The following is a 23652-nucleotide window of genomic DNA, read 5'->3' on the forward strand; positions in this document are numbered from 1 at the left end:
GGAAATTTTGCTAGAGAGCTCTCAATTCTAAAATATCCTGGATTAGGTTATTGAATTTCAAAGTAAGAAATCTTGAAGTATTCAGGAAGAAAGTAAATAATTAATCAGTTCTCAAACTTTAGTGTGCATGAGAAGCATCTGGATGGTTTGTTAAAACAGATTACTAGATTCTATACCTGAAGTTCTTAATTCAGTAGTTGTAAAATGGGGGTTTGCAAATGTGCATTTTAACGAATTCCCGGGTGATATTGATGCTGCTGATCCAGGAACCATACTTTAAGAACCACTGATCTAAAATGGCGTAGTGATAAAGAATTTGTTCATCTGCTCTTGCGACCACATCAAAGTTGTGACAGAAACATGGAGCAAATGGGAAACATGGTGGGGTCTAGATGAACAGACACCCTACAACTAGAGGGAGAACTAAGAAATCATGCTGCAACAGTAGGAGGTAGGAGGGGGCAAAGACACGAGGCTGTTCCATCCCTAGCAGTTGAGTGAGACAGAGGCTACAGCAGCTGCAGATGCCTCTTAAAGGGGCCGTGTCCACGACTGGACTTTTACGGTGGCAGACTCGTTTGCTCTGAGCACCAGCACCGGGTGGGCTCCTGGAGCAGGAGGGGACCAGAGACTTACAGGGGACATTGAGTTGTCAGAATGAAGGCAAGAGGTGAAGCTTTCTCCTGGGCAGAAGTGCTGGTGGTATCTATTGTTCCTCTGCTGAGCCCTACCCCATCCCAGTGTGCAGACGCAGGCACTGCTATAGCTGAGAAGTCATCAAACTGGATAACAGAGGTCACTTCACCCAGAGGATTCCCTGAAACTCTGCCTCCCCCAACTCACGGCCCTTCCAAAGCCACATCCAGTTGTGTTCTCGGTGAGTCTTGTGCAACTTGCTAAGCTCTAAAACCCACACTGGTGGCAGCTAACCTTGGTTTCTGCCATGACTTCTTGAGGCAACTTTAAGCACAGCACCTGTGGATTGCTTGCTGAATCTTAACAAGAGGCCTTGAAGAGACACAGGTTGTGGCTAAACTTGGCCTGCTACTGAACCCCTCTCAGGACTGTGCCATTGGACACATACTACACAAAGCCACACTAATAAGGCCAGGAGACTTAGGAGCTTTGCTTAGTACATAGAAACAGACACCGAAAGGTAGCCAAAATGGGAAGACAAAGAAGTAGAAATCATATATGAGAAAAGAACAGAGATCCAGGAATAATGGAGTCAAACAATCTAACAGATACAGAGTTCAAAATACTGGTTATAAAAATGCCCAATGAACTTAGTGGAAGTGTAGATGAACTCAGTGAGAACTCGAAGAAAGATATATATATATATATATATATAAACCCTAAAGAAATGGAAATGGAAATTATAAAAGGGAACCAGTCAGAAATGAAGAATACATTATCTGAGATGAAGAGTAGATTAGAGGGAATCAACAGAATGGATGAAGAAGAGGATCAAACCACTGATATAGAGAATGGGGAAGCCAAGGACACTCAATCAGAATGGCAAGAAAAAAGAAGCCAAGAAAATAATAATAATTTAAAAAGTCTTTGGGACAAAATTAAGTGTAAAACCATCTGTGTACTAGGGGTACCTGAAGGAGGAGAGGGAGAACAAGAAGTCGAAAAGCTATTTGAAGACATAATAATGGAAAACTTCCCTAACTTGGTGTAGGAAATAGACATACAACCCCAGGAAGCTCAGAGAGTCCCAAGAAGGAAGAAGCCAAAGACACATCATAATTAAAATGCCAAAGATTAAATAGAAGAGAAAATCTTTTTTTTTTTTTAATTTTTTTTTCTACTTTTTACACTTACAGCACCTGGTCTTCCTAGGTGGTCTCCCATCCAAGTACTAACCAGGCCTGACCCTGCTTAGCTTCTGAGATTAAACGAGATCAGGCTTGTTGTTCAGGGTAGCATGACCATAGACAAGAGAAAATCTTAAAAGCAGCAAGAGAAAAGCAGTTAGTTACCTACAAGGGAGCAGCCATAAAACTGGCAGCTGATTTCTTAAAAGAAACTACGCAAGACAGAGAGCTTGGCACAAAATAGTCAAAGTGATGAAAACCCAGGATCTACAACCAAGAATACTTTATCCAACAAAGCTATCATTTAGAGTTGAAGGACAGATAAAGAGCTTCCCAGACAAAAATAAGATAAAGGAATTCATCACCACTGAGCCACTATTACAGGAAATATTGGTGGGACTTCTTTAAAAAGAAAATACATGTATCAAAATCATGAATAAAAAATGGTAATAACTGCATGTCTATCAATGAGTATCTCAAATGGAAAAAAATTAAGTGCTCCAACCAAAGGATAGAGTGGCTGAATGGATAAGAAAACAAGACCCCTACATATGCTGCCTACAAGGGACTCGCTTCAGATTAAAAGTCACACACAGACTAAAAGGAAGGAAATGGAAAAAGATATTGCCTTGATGGACCTAGAGGTTATTGCTCTGAATGAAGTAAGTTAGATAGAGAAAGACAAATACCACATGATTTTAAGTACATGCAGAATCTAAAAAATGAAATAACAACAACAACAAGAATAGAAACAAACTCATGGATGCAGAGAATATTTTGAGGGCTACTCCATGGGAAGGAGCTAGGGGAGATGGTGAAAAAGGACAAACGGTTTAAGAAATACAAATGGTTACAAAATAGTCATGGAGATATAAAGTGTAGCATAAGGAAAATAGTCAACAATGTTGTAATAAATATGTAAGGAGGAAAAGGGGTACTAGATTTAGTAGGACAATCACTTGAGCTCTAATCGCTATACTGTACAACTGAAACTAATATATTATTGTAGGCCAACTATAATTGAAAAAAACTCATTGAATTGTACAATGTAAATATGAGCAATTAATTGTCTATTATATTTCAATAAAGCTGGGGGGTAAAAAACACTGATCTACAGAGAAGAGAGAGAGAAAAAAAAAACCCCTACAGACTGTCCTCAGTCTTTTCCACAGCAATATTTAATACCAAAAGATAATAGAGCAATTGCTACAATATTCTAAAGAAAAAATTATACCAAAACGTGGCTGAAACTTTAGGGCCCCTGGCAGCTTTCATAAGCATGAACAAACTCCAGGAAGATTGCCTTTATGAGACTCTCTTACAAAAGCTATGTGATGACAAAATCCAAATAAGAAAAAATGAATAAAAATAAAAAACTTGGGAATGGAGAAGTTATGTTAAATATAATATAATACTGAGTATTTATGAGAATGATGATTATAAAGCAGATTATAAATATAAACTTTGATAAAATAATACTTATGTATATGGAAACAGAATAATCTAGCTCACCTATTAAGAATAAGAGATATAAACCAAAATTTGAGCCTCCCTTTAAGAAGGGCATCAATTTTAACTTAAAAAGAAACTGAACAAAATTAGTAACAGTTACTAAAAGTACTCTTTTAAAATTTAAACATTATATTGTAAATTACTTTTTTCTGATAATAAAATCTAGAGGGTACGGTATATTCATGACCAGAGTATCTAAAAAAGACTGTTTCCTAACCAATTTAGGTTCAGATGCAATCTCCAGTAATACAAAATTTGACAATGCTGTATCATAACTACAATTTCTCTGCTGTATTCTTGCTATTCAAGGTAAAGAAATTGAGACTTTTGTGCTGTTAAACTGCCTGGAATGTAAATCTTTATGTTTGTCGAAAATTGTGAAATATGTTTGAGATAATGAAAAGAAATCCAAGGCCTGGCTAGTTTGTCTTGATGTATCTGAACTTAAAATGAACTCTATTCTCCATGAAACTCTATTCTCCATGAACTCTATGCCAAGAACAATGCAGCATTTTACTCTACAGAATTATGAGACCAGAACAGCTTTTGATTTTCAAGATGGCCATTGGAATTCTTTGAAGACACTGGAAAATAATCTTGAATAAAAATTATGTCTTTTTCAGTTTTCCTAAAACAAATATACACAGAAATTTGTTTGACCACAAGACTAAGTTGGGAGGTGACGAGCAGAGAGATTAGAGGAAATATGAGTTTTCAGCATTCTCATTTTTATACCAGGAAGTCCATTTGAAACCTAAGATTTTTAAGCCCAATGACCCCAACTGCTCGATGTTTTTCTTTGTCTTTTTTCATAATCTGCAAGGGCTCTTTTCAAAAACAAAATCTCTTGAAATGAAAGATTTGAAGTTTATTAAAACATTTAGTTTCACTTCAGTTTTTTTTTCTTCTGTTACTGTAAAGTAGAAAAAAGTTTTAAATTAAAACTAGAATTCATGTGAACACATTTTAAAAGAATTTCTATCATTCATTATAGGTGTGTGCAGAGAAAACATTTGGGAATGATGTTCATCTAGTATACTTAATATTTTTATTGTGTTATGGTAGATATATCATAGAATTCACTCATTATAAGTGTATGATTGATTGATTTTCAGTAAATTTACAAAGTTGTGCAAACATCACCATAATCCAATTTTAGAATGTTTCCGTCATCTCAAAAAGAAACCTCTTACCCATTTGCAGTGAATTTTTGTTCCCACTCCAGTCCCAGGCACCACTAATCTACTTTCTGTCTCTATAGATTTGCTTTTTCTCTTCTTTTCATATAAGTAGAATCTTATGATATGCGGTCTTTTGTAGGTGGCTTCTTTCGCTTAGCATGATGTTTTTGAAGTTCATCCACATTGTAGCACGTATCAATAATTTGTTCTTTTTTATTACTAGGTAGAATTCCAGTGTATGGATATACTACACTTGTTCATCCATTTACCAGTTGATGGAAATTTGAATTTTTTTCTACTTTCTTTGGTTATTATGACTAAAGCTTCTATGAATATTCATATATGTTTATGTGGTTATTATTATTCCTTTTGGGTAGATACAAGGGAGTGAAATTGCTGGGTCATATGGTAAATTTATGTTTGATGTTTTTTTAAATTGACAAAAGGCTTTTCAAAGTGGTTACATCATTTTACATTTTTTTATCATTTTACATTTTTCATCAACAATTATGAGGATTCCCATTTCTCCACATCTATGTCATCACTTATTGTCTCTTTTATTATAATTTTTAGTGGGTTTAAAGAGATATCTTATTGTTTTAATTAGTATTTTCATAATGACTAATGATATGATAAAAAGCATCTTCTCATTTGCTTATTAGCCATCTTTATGGTTTTTTTGGTGAAATCTATTCAAATCTTGCCTATTTTTAAAAATTTAATTGTTTTCTTATTGAGTTGTAAGATTTCTTTATACATTCTGAAGTATTTTATCAGAAACATAATTTGTGAATATATTCTCTAAGTGTGTGGCTTATGTTTTCATTTTTTTAATGGTGTCTTTTGAAGTGCAGAAATTTTAAATTTTGATAAAGTACAATTTATAAATTTTTTCTTTTAAGGATTATGCTATTGGTGTCATATCTAAGAACTCTTTACCTAATCCAAGGACACAAAGGTTTTCTTTTTCCTTCTCTCTAAATGGTTTACAGTTTTAGCTCCTACATTTAGGTCTATTTTCTATTTTGAGTTAATTGTTTGTGAATGGCATGAAATAAAGGTCTAAGTCCACTTTTTTTGCATGTGGCTATCCAATGACCCAGCACCATTTGTAGAAATGATTACATTTCTGATACTGAACTACTGAAACAGCTTTTTAAAAAATCAATTTACCATAAATATAAAGATTTATTTGTGGACTCTCAATTCCGTTTTGTTGATCAATATGTCTGTCCTTATATCGGTACCATACTATCTTAATTACTGTAGCTTTATATACATTTTAAAATTGGACAGTATAAATCCTCCAATTTTATTTTTCAAGATTCTTTCGACTATTCTGAGAAAGAGCCTTGTATACTTGGAATAAATCCTACTTGTTCATGGTGTATATTTTTACGTATTAAAATATTGATAATATCCTGTTAAAGATTTTTACATCTAAGTTCAGGAGGGTTGTTTGTAGTTTACTTTTTTGTAATATCTTTAGCCTCATGAATGAGTTGTGAAGCGTTTTTTTCTCTTCTATTTTCTGGAAGAGCTTGTGAAAAGTTAGTGTTAATTACCCTGTAAAGATCTCTAGAGTTCTCTAAAGAGACTATCTGTGCCTTGAGATTTTATTTTGGAGAGTTTTTAAATTAAAAATTCAATTTAATGGTTATAGGACTATTCAGATTGTCTATTTCAACTTAGTTGAATTGTGGCATTTTGTGATTCTTAAGGAATTGTTCCATTTCTTCTAAGTTGTCATATTTATGAGCATAAAGTTCCATGTAGTACTCCCTTCTGTATTTTTTTTAAATGATTTCAGTATCTGGAATATCTCCTATTTCATTCCTGATATTGGTGATTTGTGGTTTCTCTATTTTTCTCAGTCTTGCTAGAGGCTTATCAATTTTACTGATATTTTTAAAGAATGAACTTCTTGTTTCCTTGGGGTTTTTTTTGTGTAGTTTTTCTATCTCCAACTTTATTTTCTGCTCTTTTCTTTTTTTTTTATCTCATTCCTCTGCTTGCTTTAGCTTTTGCTCCTTTTTCTAGTTTTTTGAGGTAAGAATTTGTTATTGATATGACACCTTTCCACATGTTTAATGTAACATTTAGTGCTATAAAATTCCCTCTCATCACTGCTTCAGCTAAATCCTACAAATTTTTATATGTTGTGCTTTCATTTGTATTTAGTTCTGTGTGCCTTTTTATTCCCTTTGAGACTTCTTCTTTGACCCATATTTATTTATAAGTGTGTTGCTTAATTTCTAAGTGTTTTCAGAGTTTTCTGTTGTCTTCGTTATAGATTTCCAGTTTGATTCCATTATAATCAGAGCTCTCACTCTGGATGATTTCAATTCTTTTTCATTTGTCAAGGTTTGTTTATGGTATGTTTTATAGTTTTTTCTTTTTTTTCTATTTGGTAAATGTTCCACAGGCAGTTGAGAAAATTGTATTCTTCTGTTGGATGATCTGTTGTTTCATATGTTAATTAGATCCTGTTGATTGTTTGTGTTGTCTAGATTGTCTATATCCTTGTGATTTTTTGCCTAATTGTTCTATCAGTTGCTAAATGGGAGGAGTGTTGAAATTCCCAACTATAATTATAGATTCCTCTCTTTCTCATTTTAGCTTTATCAGTTTTTGTTTCATGTATTTGAGGCTCTATGGTTTAACATTAGCATATTGTGTCTTCCTGGAAGATTCATCCTTTTGGATTCATTCTAAAATGTCCCTTTTGGTCTCCGGTAATTTTCTTTTAAGTCTACTTTATGAAATGTTAATGTTGCCACTTCTGCTCTTTTTATTAAATTATTAATGTGTACATGGTATATCTTTCCCTACCCTTTTACTTTCAATCTACTTGTGTTTAAATTTAAAGTGAGTTTCTTATATGTAGCATATAGTTGTGTTTGGATTTTGTTTTGATTTTAAATCCACTCTGCCAATATCTCTTGATTGGTATATTTAGGCCATTTACATTTTAGTTCATTATTAATATGTTTGCACTTCAGGATGCTATTTTATTATTTATTTTCTATTTGTTTAATTCTTGTTGCTCAGGTTTCTCTTTCTTGCCTTTCTGCAGGTTATTTGAACATGTTTTAGGATTCCATCTTGATTTACTCATAGCACTTTTGAGTTTATCTCTTTGTATATTTTCATAGTGTTTGCTCTGGGTGCTATTTATAACTATGTACTAGTATCAACATTAACTACTTCAAAGGAAGTATAAAAACATCACTTCCACTCAGATCCCTTTACAGTCCCCATCTTTAAACATCATTGTTTAGACTATTACATTAGATGGCATTATAATTTTTGTTTCAATAATCAAATATGTACGGACTCATATTTCTTGCTTCCTGATGCTCAAAAGTTTCCTTCTTTTACAATTTCCTTTCTGTTTGATGAACTTCCTTTATCCAGTCTTTTGAGGGTAGTTCTGCTGGTCACAAAATCTTTTAGTTTTTATTTATCTGTGAATGTTTTTATTTTCCCTTTATTCCTGAAAGATAGTTTGTCCGATACAGAATTATAAGTCAATAGTTTTTTTTCATTTTATTCTTCATGGTTTCACATGAGAAATCCATTCAAATGGTTTCACGAGAAATCCATTCAAATTGGTGTTTCTCTACAGGGAATGCATTTTCCCCCCCTTGGCTGCTTTCAGGACTTTGTCTTTAGTTTTCAAGATGTGTCTTGGCACAGATTCTTTGGGTTTATCCTGTTTAGGATTCATTCCACTTCTCGGTTCTGTAGGTTATTGTCATTCATCAAATTTTGAACTTTTCAGCCATTATTTCTTCAAATGCTCATTCTTCTTTTCTCTTTCTTCTCTACTTTCTTGAACTCCAGTGATATGAATGTTGATATTTAGTTATTTTTCCACAGGTCCTTGAGTCTGTTTTTTTTTTCCCCCAGTCTATTTTCTCTCTGTTCAGACTGGGTGAAGTCTATGGTTCTGTCCTCAAGTTCACTAATTCTGTCCTCTGTCTCCATACTACTGCTGAACCCATATAGTGAGTTTTTAATTTCCATTGTATTTTTCAGTTCTATAATTTCCCTTTCTCTTTTCATAACTGATTTCTTTCTGAGATTTTCTCCTTTTTCATTTAAGAGAATGTTTAATGGATTGTTATAGCATTTTTATAATGCCTGCCTTAAAATTCTTATCTGATAACAACATTTGATTTATCTCATTTTTGGCATGACTTGATTTCATTTTTCCTTTAAGTTGTGATTTTCTTGGTTTATATTCTGGGCATTTTGTCTATTGTGTTAGGACACTCGGTCCTATTTAAATATTTTATTTTACAGGGAGTTACTTAAGTTTAACACACAATTTTTAGCCTACTTTTGTGGGCTGTGATTCCAATGGCAGTTTGATTTTCAGAGACTTTGTGGTATTATTTTGGTCTGTTTGATGTATTCAGTGCTGCTAGAGTTTGCACTGGTCTCTTTTGATGCTGCCTGAGTGGGTGAGAGGAATTTTCTATGGCTGGTTGCCAGATATTTTTTAGTAAGGGAGGGGTGTGGAGAAATTCTTTTATTGGTACCCTTCAGCTACCCAGGTTTCTCTGAGCCAAGAAAGAGAATTGAAGTTCCAGGGGGACAAAGTGGTTTCTGGGACCAGACTGCTAGCTTTAAGGCTGTTAGCTGTGACAGGTCCTTTTTCCTAGTTCCACCAGTCAGCCCCAGTGTCTCTGGTCAGAGGAACAAAGTCCTCAGCCCTTGGAAACAAAGAGACGTCCCCAGCTGGGCCATCTGCTTTCCCTAGGTCTCTCTTACTGGTTCCTCCTACCCACCTCAGTCTCTCTCCATGGAAAAGAGGATTCTCTGGCCCAGCAAAGGAGAATGATTTCCTTATTTTTGGCAGGGCTCCCGGTTGGTCTCCCTTGCCTTGGTTTCCAGAGGGACTCCCACTAGATCCAGGGAGAATAATGAGTTACTGGGCTACCTTCTGCTGCTAGGTGGGAAGTTGGAAAATGCCAGGTCTGGTTGGTCCCCCTCTGTTGATTGAGGATGCAAGATGACCTGCTTCTATGTTGTTCCTCTGGTCCTAGGTTCCCAAACCAGCTTGCCTTCTTCTTAGCACCCTTTGGTTTTCCTTTGCTTATTTTTATGCCATTTCCAGGGTTTACAAAGTTGTGCTGAGCAGAGAAGAGCAGAGAAAAAGTTCTATGCCATCCTGTCCAGACCAGAAGTCCCTTACCTACTGAGTTTTATGTAGTCGCTATTCATTAAAATTTTAATTTTTTTTCTGTTTTGCTAATTTCGACTCAGTTACATTACACATATAAAAAATCCGAAGTAAACTTTTGTCCAATGTAGGCATTTAATCTATTTTTCCCAACATGTAATTAATGAGATGAGGGGAGGAGGAATAGATATGTCAACACAACAGGATCTAAACTGAGCTTGAGGCCATACCCATAAAGATACTGTTGAGGAACACACGCACATGCGCATGCACGCGTGCACACACACACACACACACACACACCTCCTTTCCAGGCCATCTCCTTCCAATCTTCTCAAGGAGGGTCTCTACATCAAACACAAATTTATTCATCAAGCCACCAAGGGAGCTGGAGAAAAAAGGAGGGAGTGGCAGAGATTATTATAGGGAGGGCACAGGCCTCTTTCCTGGGGCTCTGAGTGGCAAAACCTGCCTGGAAGCTTCTGCTTGGGAAAGCTATGTAGTGCCAAGAGAAAAGCAGCTTCAGAACTACCCATGTTGGCCTAGCTCTTCTCTGAGCTCTTGTCAGGAAGAAGATTTAATCCAGACAAGTGCATCAACATAGGTATTTATTTGGGGCAGAATCCTCAAGCCAGTAAATTTTATTGTTTTCTTATTTATATGATCTGTCATTCCTAAGAACCATTTAAAGTGATTTTAATGAATACATACTATATAAGAAAATATAAAATATAAATTAGATATAGGCCAAAAAAAAAAGAGCAAGAGGAAAACAAGAGATAGGAGTAAGGCTTGTGCAAAACTGCTTCTCTGTAATTTTCTACATTTGCAATAAATAGGCCATGAGAGAGTACATTGCTGGAGTATTTCCTGTGCCATCTCTGACTGGACCCTCAGGAGCACCAGGACCGAGCATGGGGGGAATAAGGTGGACTCCTAAAATGGAGGGACCTACTAGATATGCCATAGAGGGAGACAGATTCCCATGGAAATTTCCCTATAGTACTCCATAGACTTCCTTCTCCTGAAACACATTTGATTTTTTTCTTAAAGATTCCTGAGTTCTCACTTTAAGAATGTTTATGGTTCTGGGTAATGTAACATAGTAGAAGTCTTAAGCTACTAAGTTCTTGAGGGATCACATCTCATTTGGGTCCATTACAAGTCAAAGACTATCTCAATACGCAGAGAGTGTAAACCAAGGCTAAAATTAAGTCATTCATTTTTCAAACTCTTGTTTTTAAAATTCTTCTATATGATTATCAGACTCTAAGCCAAAACTGTTAGATAGAGACTTGCGGTGTCCTTCCCAAGTCACTTGGAAATCTAGGTGATGCTGATGACATGCAGGAGCTGAGAAGTAGCCACAGAGTAGTGCTGTGCCCGGTGACTAAATGACCACACTTTTTCCACTATAGGAGTTGTCTCTCTCCTGAGGAATAGAAGAACACAAAAAAGAAATCCAGTCAGCTGGACTCTACTGTCTATGCATACAATGCACAAAGGTGTGCTTGATTTCGGTGCAAATCTTAGGTGGGCAGTGGCTGGACAGCAGATCTGAGTCTAAAAAATATTTCTTAACTCTTCATGAAGCCAGTCTCTCCACCTCTCCCAACCCCCACCCAGGGGTAGGTTTCTCTTCTTTCCTACCTCTCTGGAGCTTCTCTCAAACATCTTTAATTTCTGAAATTTTCTTACAGTCCCATTCACTCTGCCTTTTGATTTTTAATATAGTCAAACCTCCCTTAGACTGAATAAAAAGGTACCCTGTTCCATTCATCAGTCTATCGTTCTACCACCCGCTCATGAAGACATGGCCCAGTTCTTTTTCCTATTTTTATTCTCCTGAACTATTCTTTCTCAGCCCTCATCTAAAAAGTTTAGCTTCATACTTTAGTATTTCTCTTGTTTTTCGAAGATCCCTAGTTACCTCTTCCTGATCAAACTCAGTGGCTTTGCTTCAGATGTTATTCCACTTGATCATTAGGCTGTTTCAACTTGCTCTATGAAGGCAAAGACTATGATTTATAGTTCTCATATTTCTCTAACTTTGTGTTGTACAGATTGTTTTCTTTGAGTATCTATAGCCGTAGTCCATGAATGTGACCTTTCTTATCTTACCTGAAATGGCAACGTAAGGTATAATACCGAAACATACTGAGCAAAATGCATTATATATGTATGTATATTCATGTTATTACTTTAAAAATGTTTGTGTGTTTCCATTTTTATCAGGAAAGTGAGTTTATAGGGGACATGGTTTCTAATCAAAATGCTGTGGGATGAATGCTCTCTGACACAAAGGAAAGCAACAAAATGGGGCAAAAAAAATCTTGTCCAGGGCTTGCTGAAGAAAAATCTGGACGTTATCAAGGAATAGACCTTTTATTGAAAGTAGACTATGAAGGATCCTGATCTAAAATACATTATTTTAAGTTAAAGAGTCAAGAAAAAGGAAAAAAAAAAAATCTTGGATTCTCTACTGAAAGTTCGAGATTAGCCTGGAGAGGAAAGAATGCAGTAACCCAAGCTCAGAATAAACCAGAAATGCCTTGAGAAGCCTTTTCTGATAGAACATTATTGGAAAGAAAAATAATTGATGTGAAGGAGGCCAGTAACACAGGGGCCACTCAGTCTGAAACGACTGGGATTTAAAGCTTGATGATACTGCTTCTTATATTGCTGAGTTGCAGCCTTTGGAGGAGTGAAAAGACCAGTAGACCTGAAATGAGAAGATCTCGGCTGGAGTCCTAGTTCTGGAGTCAGATGAGAGATGACTCAACATGACTTCCATCTTCTCATGCAGGGAATAGTTCTATTTTGCATTCCCATGAGATTATTTATATGGAAGCCCTTGTTTGTCGGTATCTATTTGTTAAACATTATTCTTGAAAGAGAAGGTTACATGTGAGCCAAAAGACTTTTTGATTAATTCATATTGCTCTGAATATTTAATAAAGTATTTCTAATAAGTATTTTGTAAAAAGCTATGGCAAAGTTATAACTGCTGAAAGCCCGATTTAAGAAAATAGTAATACATCTTCTATCAACTCAAGGAGTAAACAGAAACTTTAAGTTATACACAATTAAAGATCACCATCTAGTGGCCCAACTGTATTATAACTTCTAAAGTGAGCTGCAAGTTCCAAGGACTTCAGAGGCCACGTAGGTGCGTGGGAAGCATCCAGCCCAACTGAGAGGAGCGAAGAATAAGACTTTGGCCCTGGAGACTTTGGCCCCACTAAAGGCACTCAAAATTCAAGTTACAAACAAAACACTGTGCCCTCCAGACCAAACAATTGTCCAAATCAAGTTTTGCTCTTTGGCCTGTGGTCATTCAGAATATGAATGGACAGTTGAATGTGATAAAGTAAAGTGATAGCTCTTTGAGAGATAAGCTCAGAGAGATCCAAAACAATGAAGGCTTTTTAAATGCTCTTGAGTGAAATTTTTGCATCTCATTAGTAACTTTACAACTGAAAATATGGTTTGCTTGTGGTAGAATTATTGGTGTGTACATTTCATGATAAAAGAAGTTGTGATACTTTCAGAGAATGAAGAAATAAAGTCACTAGAAAACATTATTGCCCCACATAATTCTCTTCTCTCTAATGAGGCAATAACTCGTTGAAAAGGGCACAGGTTTTAGAGTCAGAGAACTGTGTTCAAATACTGGCTTTGCCCCCTAATGGCTGTGGGACTGTTGTAAGGATTAAATGAAATAAACCTGGAAAGGGCTTACCCCTTTATCTGTAATATACTTGGTGTTCCTTTTGCCCCTCTCTCACTTACAAAAAACCCACATAATTTCTTAAAAAGAAGAAAATAAAGAAGAAACTTAATTTAGAAGAAAATAGGGTTTAGATTTTTGGCCCAAAACTGGCTTTTAAATTACATTTTTCCATTAAAATGAAAATAAAAGACTGTTTAGTCACTATATGTAGGGCTAACTCGGAACATAGCCACTCCACATGCTCAGAAGATTGAGAGCTGCCCGGCCAGCAGCCAAGGAAGGCTGTACACTAAGAGCCTTCAGCAGTGCCTGCTCCCTTGGACATTTTCTGCCGCTCCCTTGGATGTTATCTGCTCCTGTAACCAAGCAGCACATCTTGCTCCCATTCGCCTGAGGCTACTCCCCCAGTGGGATAACCCCTCCTTCTGCTTGTGGGCATAAAAAACTGCTTGCACTTGGTCAGCAGCAGTTTTTCTTCCTGCAGCTTTGAACAAACGGCCTGCTGCTGAAACTTCCCGGCCTCATGAGCAACCCTCTGGTCCTCCTGGTGGTTTTTCCAGAATATTAAAACCTACGTGCAAGTTCCTGGCCTGGGGCTCCTGCACTACACTGTATAATTAAACTAATAGCAGTTGTCCCAGCTCTAACTGATTCTGTGTTTTCTTTCAGGATGTAATTTTCTTATTGGTAACATGGAAGAAGGCGTTGTACCCACTGTAAAATGAAAATAATAGTACAAATCTCACAGTGTTGTAAGCATTAAATGAAATGTAGCATAAACGTCCATAGGTCAGTTCCACATAGTTAGGATACTACTAATTTTCATTATTAGTACTGGTCTTTGCCTCTCTTGGGACATCTGTGAGAACATGATGTAATATATATATTGACATTAATTATTTCAGAAATGCCAGAGGGTATTTGTTACTTTCTTTGCAAATTCCTTTTGCACCAAGATTCTTCCCCAGAAAGACCAGCGCTGTAGCTCTCGTAAGGTGCCTATTCCTATACACATGCCATGCATGCATGTGACTGGTTTTCAAACAAATCACAGCAGAACCTGCATTTCCAAATGAGAGTTGTATCCTTCGAAGTGTGTGAGACTAAAATTCTTGTTCCTATTAATATGCCTCTACTCTGGAAATTTCTCTTAGCTGACTAAATATCCTTTTATCTCATGAGAATCAAAACAGTAAAGGATTTTAGTCAAATAGAGAGATTTTTCTGGGTAGTTTATAAGTTGGTTCTGAAGGTAATTCATGAATATTTTTTCAGCAATGATGGAATAACTTTGCAAAGTGACATTAAAAGAATATCATCATTTGGGTACGTTAGTTATAAAATGGTTTTTTAAAGTAACATCTTTATATTTTAAAATGGCCTATATTTGGAGGCCCGAAAGGCCTACATCACTCTTTGTATCCCTTCAGGCTGATAAGCTGACTCGCATGTACCCATTGGCACCTTGCCTATTCACAGAATCCTAGTTTGGACCCATATTTGGGGTGTGTGCATGTGTGTGTGTGTGCGTGTGTGTGTGTATTAAATGATCCTTTCCAGGCGGGATCTCAGAGGACTTAATCCTTGAATGCAACAGGGCCTTTGTGCACTGACTCGCAGCACCCAGAAGTGGCATATACATCTCTGTCAGGCCACGTGTTCTAATTTGGGGTATGGAAATAATGGTTGCTAAGTAAAGCAAGACAGCTATGACAGGAAGTAAAACCTTAGCGGTCAAGACCAGCATTTAAGTCCTCGCTGCACTGCTCACTTTGTGCTTAATTATTCTGTGCCTCATTTCCACATCTGTGAAATGGGGGACCTGAAGTTGCAAAAGCACTTTGTAAGCATCCAGCACCTCCTCTAACCTCTGCACTCATTAGGTCACTTCTAGCTCTGCAAGAGGTGTCTCACCAAGCTCACAGGACAAGCTGTGCAAAACAGAGAAGAGGTACCCTCAGCGGTGGGGTGTGAGGTGGCCTGTGTCAGCTGTGGCCAAGCCTCGCTGAAGGCTCCTCTCTGCCCATGCCCTACCCTCAGCAGGATGCCCCAGGCTCACCGAACGCCTCTCCACACTCCCTTTTTTCCTGCCATTCTTGCCTGGGATGACATCCAATGAGCGGTAGCTGGGTGGCTTCTCCTCAGGCCATTTCGGGGAGTGTGAGCGGTGGCGGCGGGGGCCCCCCCAGCCCCGGGGTTGCCTCTCCTTCTCCTCCTCAGAGCTCCAAGAACTGAGGCCTGACGGCAGGGGAGGGGAGTAGCTGCGGTGCCTACGCCGCTGGTGCCGCTGGACATTCTCTCGCGGGCTGGGCCTCCGGGGTCTGTCTGGGTGGCGGCTCCGGAGAGGGGCGTGGTTTGGCCGCCAGCGGTCCTCACTGGAGGAAAGGCCATCGCTGAGGCTGTCCCTGTCTGACCAGGGCATGGGTGACCTGTTCAGCTTGGAGCTGCGATGCCTTCCACCCCGCAGCTGGTCCAGCTCCCTTCGCTCCAATGCCCAGCGCTTAGGCTCCTGGTCCTGGAGCTCCTCGTGGAAATCAAAGAGGTGGTGCTGCCTTCTCTCTTCCCTCAGATCCCAGGGTACAGGGGAAACTGGGGTGAGCCACTGCTGTCGGGAGGAGTTGCTGGTCCTTCTCGAAGATGGCAGATCTCTGATCAGTGGGGGCAGGTGGATGATTCTGCGTTCTACGACCTCAGAGCCCAGGGAGGACAGCATGCTGAGGGGTTGGCCAGATATGGCTTTGAGGCCAGGAGGCAGAGGCTGGGCTGGGTTGAAGTTCTGCAGCTCTTTCTCCAAATACTCTAGGACACCGTTGGTGATGGGAGGGCGAGCAGTGGGCTGGGTAATTGGCATCTGTGGGAGGCTGGATCGCAGGGACAAATCTGAATGGAAACAAGGATAAGAACATGCACAACTACTGGCCCAAAACATGCTCCTCAGAATTGGGGCACTAAAATGCCACATTATTTAGCTTGCATCCATCCCCTCCCATCCTCAGCCATAAAGCTACTTCATGGTCATAAAGGCCCCAGGGCAGCCTGTGCTCATACCCTTGCCCTCTCCCACCCTAAATTTCTGGCAAGGTTTACCTCGCTGCAGCAGTTGGTTCATTGGATAAGATGAAAACTGGGAGCTCCTGTCCGCCCCCCAGTACAGGGGTTTTTCCATCATCTGAGGGCCTAGGGCCTGAGCCTGTTTCATGTAGCGGTGGCGGGCCAGGGCTGCAGGAGAAAAAGGAAAAATGCAGACCCTCAGCCGGGGCAAGGCTCACAACTCCCACTTCACTCGCCTCCACCCAGTGGCCTTGCCAAGAGGCCAGTTTCTTTTCTCAAAGTTAATTATGACCTATCTGGCATGGGAGTAAGAGTTAAAGGAGTATTGAATCAATTGTTCCTCTGAGAAGGAACTGGGAATAAATTCCCTCAGCAAGACTGCAACTCCCACACCCCAGGAATATATACTCTTAAAGCCTGACTTCCTAATCTTGAAAACGTTTCATCATCCTGCCCATTTCCAAGGTCACCTAAAATCTATAGGTAGATACCTGGATAATTAGCTGGCGATGAAACCTTGGGCCATAAGCCAACAAGGCCTTCAGCCACAGGCTGAATATAGAAGGTACAAGATACAAAGAGCTCAGAGGAGGCTGTGAGTCAGGGGCTGCCCGGGAAGCTCAGGGCTGCCTGCTCAGAGTGGAAAAAGAAAAAGAGAAGGATGTAGATGCTGAGATCAAAGGGCAGAATAACTGGTAAAGAATGTTTCTAGCTGGTATGCCAGCCCAGGGTGGGCGAAAACCAGTGGGAGGAAGGCAAAAAGCTGAAGTGTATACGGTGGACACTTTGTACTCTTCTCTTCACCTTACTAAGTATTGGGGGTTTCCCTAAGTAGGGGGAATCTCTAAGGGGTGAGGTGGAGGCAGAGAAAAGGGAAGGGAAATACCGTTTCCTTTCAAGGCAAAGAAATAATATTAAAAAAGCAGCACAAGGGATCCATGGAAATGTCATTCTAGTCCCCTAGGTGCAGCTGGTCTGAAGCTCATAATCCACAGTGAGTGCAAGTTAAAAACAGGAGCATTGAGTTTTCGTTCATAAATTTCTATTTTGCGGTAATTGTGACTGAGTGCCACATGTCTCCCAAAGTCCCTGCCCACCCATGTGTGAAGGAAATGTACTTGTGTGTTTAAGTGCAGGAAGTGCCTGCCTCAGGCCCCAGGCCTGGCACTCTCACCTCCTCCTGGGTTCTCCAAGCCCTGTGGCCATCCCTAATGCAGCAGGCTCTGCCTGAGGCTTCCTCTTGCCACAGTAGGGGAGATCAGAAGCAGGCATTCTGGACCCAGCTGCACCGGGTGGGCCATTTGGTGAGGCCAACAGTTAAGGGACCATCTGGATGGCTACTCAATGTCTCCAGTGAGAAACAAACTTCCAGCGCAACAAGAAGTGGTTGTAGCAGACCCCCCAGTAGTTGTAGCTCCAGCCCTGATGGAGAGTCACAGCCCAGCCTGGAGGAATTCAGATGCAAACTTAAAGCAGCTCTCACAGGTGCCCTACCTTCATGCCAGCAAACAGCATTCCAGACCCTCCAAAGACAAGTCCACCGGCTCAGCACTTTCCACTCCCTCTTGCTAACAGATGCCTTCCGCAGCTCCCTATTCATGCCACCATCAGCATGCATGATGCCCTGCTTAAAATGTGCCAGTCACTTTATAGAAGCTAACTAGTCAGTAAAATCTCTCAATGAGGGAATCAGACGAGGAAGTTGGGCTCCAAGAGGTTACCTTCCCAGCCCACAGTCCCACAGCAGATGACTGGCAGAGGCTGGGTGTGACCCTGTGTCTGTCTGAATGCCCAAGCCTGTGTTCCTTCTTCCAAACCACTGAGTCCACAGACTCCTTTATTTCTCTGAAGCAAAAAAAAACCCCTTTCCCCAGCAGTACCTCCACACTTAATTGATCTCCAACTCAGTTCCACACTTTTCAAAACCCACTCGGATTAGTCTCTGCCTCCAAGGCCTAGTGACATCTGATTCCATTAGGAACAACTCTACCTATCCCCACCGGTCTGACTGAATCCTGACTTCCTCCAGAGGGTACCATCTCCCCTTTTGGCCACTTCCTTCCTCCTACTCTCCCAATTTAAGAGAAGGGAAAGGAAGAGTTGAGCTTACTACTTGCTCCCCAAATGACTTTTTAAATTAATAGGACCCCCTGCCCAATAACTCCCAAGAGACCCTTGCAGATCCTCCACAAGCTTTCCTGTTGAATTTTCACATACTCTAAGAGATTCAGCCACCTGCTCCCTTCCTAGCTGCTACAACCTCTCCCTTCCCTGATACACTGTGACTGATGAGATGTGAGTAGAACAAGACAGCCTCTGAGCTTCCCCCAATCCTCCTGTCCCTAGAAATAGCCCCATGGGGATGTCTAGACTATCAGGGTTTTCTGCTACTCACGTAATGGGGAATCAGACAGGCAATAAAACAAGAAACATGAAGAAAGTAACAAAGCTTCAAAAGACTCCTACTAAGTCACCTCTGAATCTCCATGGAGTAAAGTCTGCCTTGGTCACTTTTAATGAGCTGGTTAAAAATATAGATTCCTAGATACCACTCCCCAGAGACTCTCCTTCAGTCTAACGCAGGGCAAGAAAATTTGTGTTTTCAATGAGCTCTCTGATTCTAATGCACGGAGTCACACTGGAGTTGACTATTGAGGATCCTCAACAACCTTTTGAGAAATATGGTCCTCAGGGATAAGTTTCTTTAAAAAAAGGGGGGGGTGCTTTGAGAGTCAGATGGAGTTCAATTTGAATACCCGCATGTACTAGCTGTGTGATTTGAGTGAGTTTCCAGAGGGTCTGGGCTGAATCTCCTTATTTGTGAGCTGGGGATAATAATGCCTATTTCACAAGGTTGCTGAGGTTAAATGAGGTAACACAGATGAAATGCTTAATATGTGACAGTCAACGGATAGTGGCTCTCATTATTATAATAAATTGTTATAATAAGTCACTTCTTTTGCCTTAGATCCCATAGGAGACAAAAGTACATATTTAGAGACTAAACCACCAAAGGTACATTTATCTTCATTTCTAAGGAAGCTCAGGACATATTCTTTAAGATGTCTTCTTCATGATAGAAATGACGCTCAATATCTCCCCTTCCTCCCGAGCCCTGCGCCTCCTGTCCCCTGCAGCCAGCACCATCTGTGGACATCATCTGTGGTGCCCCTGAAGATCTCCAACTGTACCTGCTCATAACTGCTTACCATGCCTTACCACCCCCACTCTATGCCTGCAGAACTCATTCTTTTCTCTCTTCTACCCACGGTCATGAAGTGCTTTTGCTATTTCCCATACTATCAGTCCACTCTGACTTGACCGGCCAGTCATTTCAGCAATGTCTTCAGGACCTTTCCAGAATCCCACGCCCTTTGAACTCTTACCATCTCAGCTTTAGGGAACCACCAGCAGATGCTTCCTGTCCCCACACTATTAGAGCTGACTATACTGTTGGGCATTTGACCTCAAATAACCCTCCTCCCAGTCTGACTTTCCCTGACTGATCTGTGGACCCTACTTCCCTCCTCCAGGACAGCAGTTTAAACATCCCCCATTTCTCATGTCTTCCCATGCTCATGAACTTTCAGTTGATGATAGCACTTTTGCTGAGGAAGAGGAACCAGCCTTAGGCATGTAATTAAGAGACCTAGGTCTAGTCCAGGCCCTGCCACTAACTAACAAGCTGTGTGTACTGTGAGGAGTGTGGGGGGTGGGCACTGATCAGAGATTCTCAGTGTAGCCTGTGGCCTGCTGCAGGATTTGCCGAGGGTTTCTGTGGGGAGGAGGGCCAGTAACTGATCTAGAGCTGAATGTTGTTTCTCCAGTTCTCCCAGAAAAAAGAAGGCTCAGTTTCAATCACTTTCATCTTTAAGCTCTACTGTGGGTTGCTTACTAGCACTAAGTGATTTTCAAGAATCACTAAAATTTAGTATCATTTTCCTTTTGCTTCCCTCTGGTTCTCTATTAACTCTCATTAGAAAACGGGAGCAGGTGAGGGAGGCAGGCTGTGGTCAGAGAAGTTCAAGAACCACTGACCTCATTCTTGAAGCTCCTTTCTGCGTCTACAATTTTGATTTGCTAAAATCGAGACAGGCCGATGTGAGCTCCCTCAGCTTCCTCCCTTATACTTTAATCATCTTCCACATTTTAATGACTTCCTCTCTCTTTAGAGGTAAGGCTGTTTTTCTTTTCCTTTCTAAAGGTAGTTCTTTCACTGTAAGCCTGATGTCACTCCCACTGGCTTCATCACTCTTCAGTGATCACCTCACTCCATAATGCTTCACTTTACTCATTTTCCATTGGCCTTGGTTCTCTGTCTACAAATATGCTTATTCTGGAAAACATACACACACACACACATACACACACACAAAACAGTCACATATACTCCCTTCCGCATCCAAGACCTTTTCTTAACAACTTCTGTCCCTTCCATGTAATCTCCTCTCGTCACCAAACTTCTCAGGACAGTATGCCCTAGTGACTCATTTTGAAAGTGACCTCATCTGTTCAAGTCTAAGGACTTTTAATTGTGGCCTGCACTTCTTTAGTTTACCTGTTCTTCCAAATGAACTCTAACCACTTAGGAGGAACTACTCTCCCCCAGAGCTTGTTTTTCAGCTGACTGACAGTGGATACATTTATCATCTGTGCAGCATTTGTCCCCAGTCCTGCCTGTTTTGAGTGTATCCCTGACGTAGAGATTCTCAGAAGGCATCTTAGAAGGGTTTTTCTCATCTCCTACTATATATTACTACTCCAGTAACAGTGACTTCTTCACGGCATTTCTCCAGAGGCCCCTTAAATGTAGGGAACACCATGGCCCGGTGTTGAGTTCTCAGCTATTTTTCCTCTTTTTAATAAGTTCATTGGTATCTCAGCCAATCCCATCATAATCTACACATAGAGGTTGTGGCAGCCACTGCTGTGGGAAATTCAGGCTCTCATAAGTCAGATGAACATGGATTCAATACTGTACTGCCACTACTACTTACTAGCTATATGACCTCTCTGACCTTCAGTCTCCTCATATTAAATAGTGATGATCCCTGCTTTCTAGGGTTGCGAAGATTCGATAGGGAAATATATGCAAAGGACCTATACATAGCAGACAGCCAATAACAGTTAGTTCTCTTTTCCTGTAAGACAGCAGCCTCGGAACACAGGCCTGAAACCAGACTCAGACCACTGACTTTCTTGGCATCGTAGATTAGGTTTTGTTTCTATCTTAGGCAATTCCTTATTTTTCTTTTAATTTTTTTTTTTCCTTTGAATGGACTAAAATGATTGTAGCGGTTATCTCTGGGTGCTAAGATTAATCTTTACATTTTCTCAAATTTTCTACAGTATAATACTTATATCATCAGGAAAAAAAAATGTGATTTTAAAAACACAAAAACCTTTTCCATTTAAAGAAGTTGATTCCACTCATCTATTTACTCACAAAAGATCTTTATAAATTAATTTATTATTCTTTTCCCTCCATCATGCATTCTGCAGCCAAATTATTTAGGGCATATCATGATTCTGTTTTAAAAGGTCAAATTTCAGCTCAAAGAAAGATCACATTAATATCAAGATCTTCTGCTCCCTCTCTTCCCCTGCTCTAAAACAGAGATTCTCAAAGTGTGGCCCCCAGACCAGAAGCCTCACATCACCTGGGAACTTTTGAAAAAATTCTCGGGCCTACCCAAGACCTATGAAATCAGAAACTCTGGAGGTGTGGCCAGCAATTAAGCTTTAACAAGCCATCACGGTGATTCTTAAGGTTAAGAACCACTGCTCCAACTTCTCTCTCCTTTTACCTGCTCTTTTCAAGTCATCTCTAAGGAGCAGACTCCACTGCTACTTTTAAACCACTCCAGCCACCTCCTGTTCAAGCAAGGTAGGTGCTAGGAGCACAGGCACATCAGGGCCACTGAGGAAATGCCATCAGTAGGCAGAGCCAGCTGAAGGAGACCTTAGGCAGGCTAGAATGAAGACAGGCAAAAGTCCTCCCACTTGACTATATAGCTCGCCCAAGTATAATTTTCTGGGTGGAGGCCAAAGCCCCTCAAGCCTGTGATGAGAGAAGGTAATGGAGGAGAACCTGGAAGAAGCCTGTGATGAGAGAAGGTAATGGAGGAGCACCAGGCTCCAATGCTTGTCCATCCCCTCTTACCTTCCTCAGGGCAGCAGCAACGGGTGGGACAGCAAGGGCAGCGGATATAGCAGCAGCAATACTGAGGACAGCACTGGCACCAGCATATTCCGATCAGCAGGAGCAGGAGGAGAGCTCCCAGAATTATGAAGATCACTGTCAGCCAGTCTGCAGGAGAGAAGCCGAGCAGGCGTTAAACTAAATATGCTCAGGCATGCTTCCAGTTCTAACAATTTAGAGGTCTAATAAATATAGGTCTTGACCTACAGGTTAAGTTTCAGCATACACTGGTGTAAAAAAAAAAAAAAGTTTAGCTTTGGTAAGGGAACTTCAGAGGTTGGAGATCCAAAAATAGCTTGGACTTGCTTGTTTCTGTTTTTCCTTTCTTCTGTATGAAAAAAAGTATCTTGGTGGGGTAGACAAATAGAAAGCTCCAGCAGTACTTACGCAAGACAATGAGTTTCACCTCCTTATCTGGGTCTCCTGATGTGTCCCCTGGCGCTTCAATGGTGCAGTAATATACTCCATGATCCCACCACATCACTTCATTAATCACGAGATCTGCTCCTGCAAGAAAGGTGGGAGAAAGGGCCACTAGTTAAAGGAGAGGACACTGGTTTCTGATCTATGGTTGCTTCAGGACCCTAGTTAGTATTGTCCTTTCCCATGCTAAGAGGTCCCTGTGTAGTTCAAAGAAAGGCTCAATTCCTTCTTTTTGAGACCTTCCTCCTCCAAATGGTATAATGGTGGTAAAACTGATCATTCATTGAGCCCTACTACATATCTTGAAAGGATTTTGAATACATCATGTCACTTAATTCCCATCATAACTCTCTAAGTGGGTGAGGCAGATATTACCAGTTGTTTCCCAGTATCTAATCTCCCTTTCTCTCAGTCATAGAATTTTTGGTCATGTATGTGGCCATCCAGAATAAAATCAATATTTCCCATTCTCTCTTACAGATGGATATGAACATGTAACTCAGTTCTGGTGGATAGAACATAAGCAGTTGTGTCAA

At 40.1% G+C, this 23652-nt stretch overlaps 1 protein-coding gene and 1 pseudogene across 1 annotated transcript in view; both read right to left on the minus strand.

Moving 5' to 3' along the window:
- Positions 1 to 1823: 1823 nt before the first annotated feature.
- Positions 1824 to 1945, minus strand: LOC120586830 (uncharacterized; annotated as a pseudogene).
- An 8573-nt stretch (positions 1946 to 10518) lies between these two features.
- Positions 10519 to 23652, minus strand: part of ILDR1 (immunoglobulin like domain containing receptor 1) — a 30969-nt gene continuing 17835 nt past the window's right edge. The window contains exons 4-8 of the mRNA XM_039843168.1: positions 23081 to 23200; positions 22655 to 22801; positions 16528 to 16659; positions 15500 to 16320; positions 10519 to 11139 (exon numbers count right to left, since the gene is read on the minus strand). Coding sequence (XP_039699102.1) covers positions 11098 to 11139; positions 15500 to 16320; positions 16528 to 16659; positions 22655 to 22801; positions 23081 to 23200 — 1262 coding nt within the window. The 3' untranslated portion in view covers positions 10519 to 11097. The remainder of the gene's footprint in view (positions 11140 to 15499; positions 16321 to 16527; positions 16660 to 22654; positions 22802 to 23080; positions 23201 to 23652) is intronic.

This window comes from Pteropus medius, unplaced genomic scaffold (genome assembly GCF_902729225.1).
Source record: "Pteropus medius unplaced genomic scaffold, Ma_sr-lr_union100, whole genome shotgun sequence".
NCBI classification, from domain to species: Eukaryota; Metazoa; Chordata; class Mammalia; order Chiroptera; family Pteropodidae; genus Pteropus; species Pteropus medius.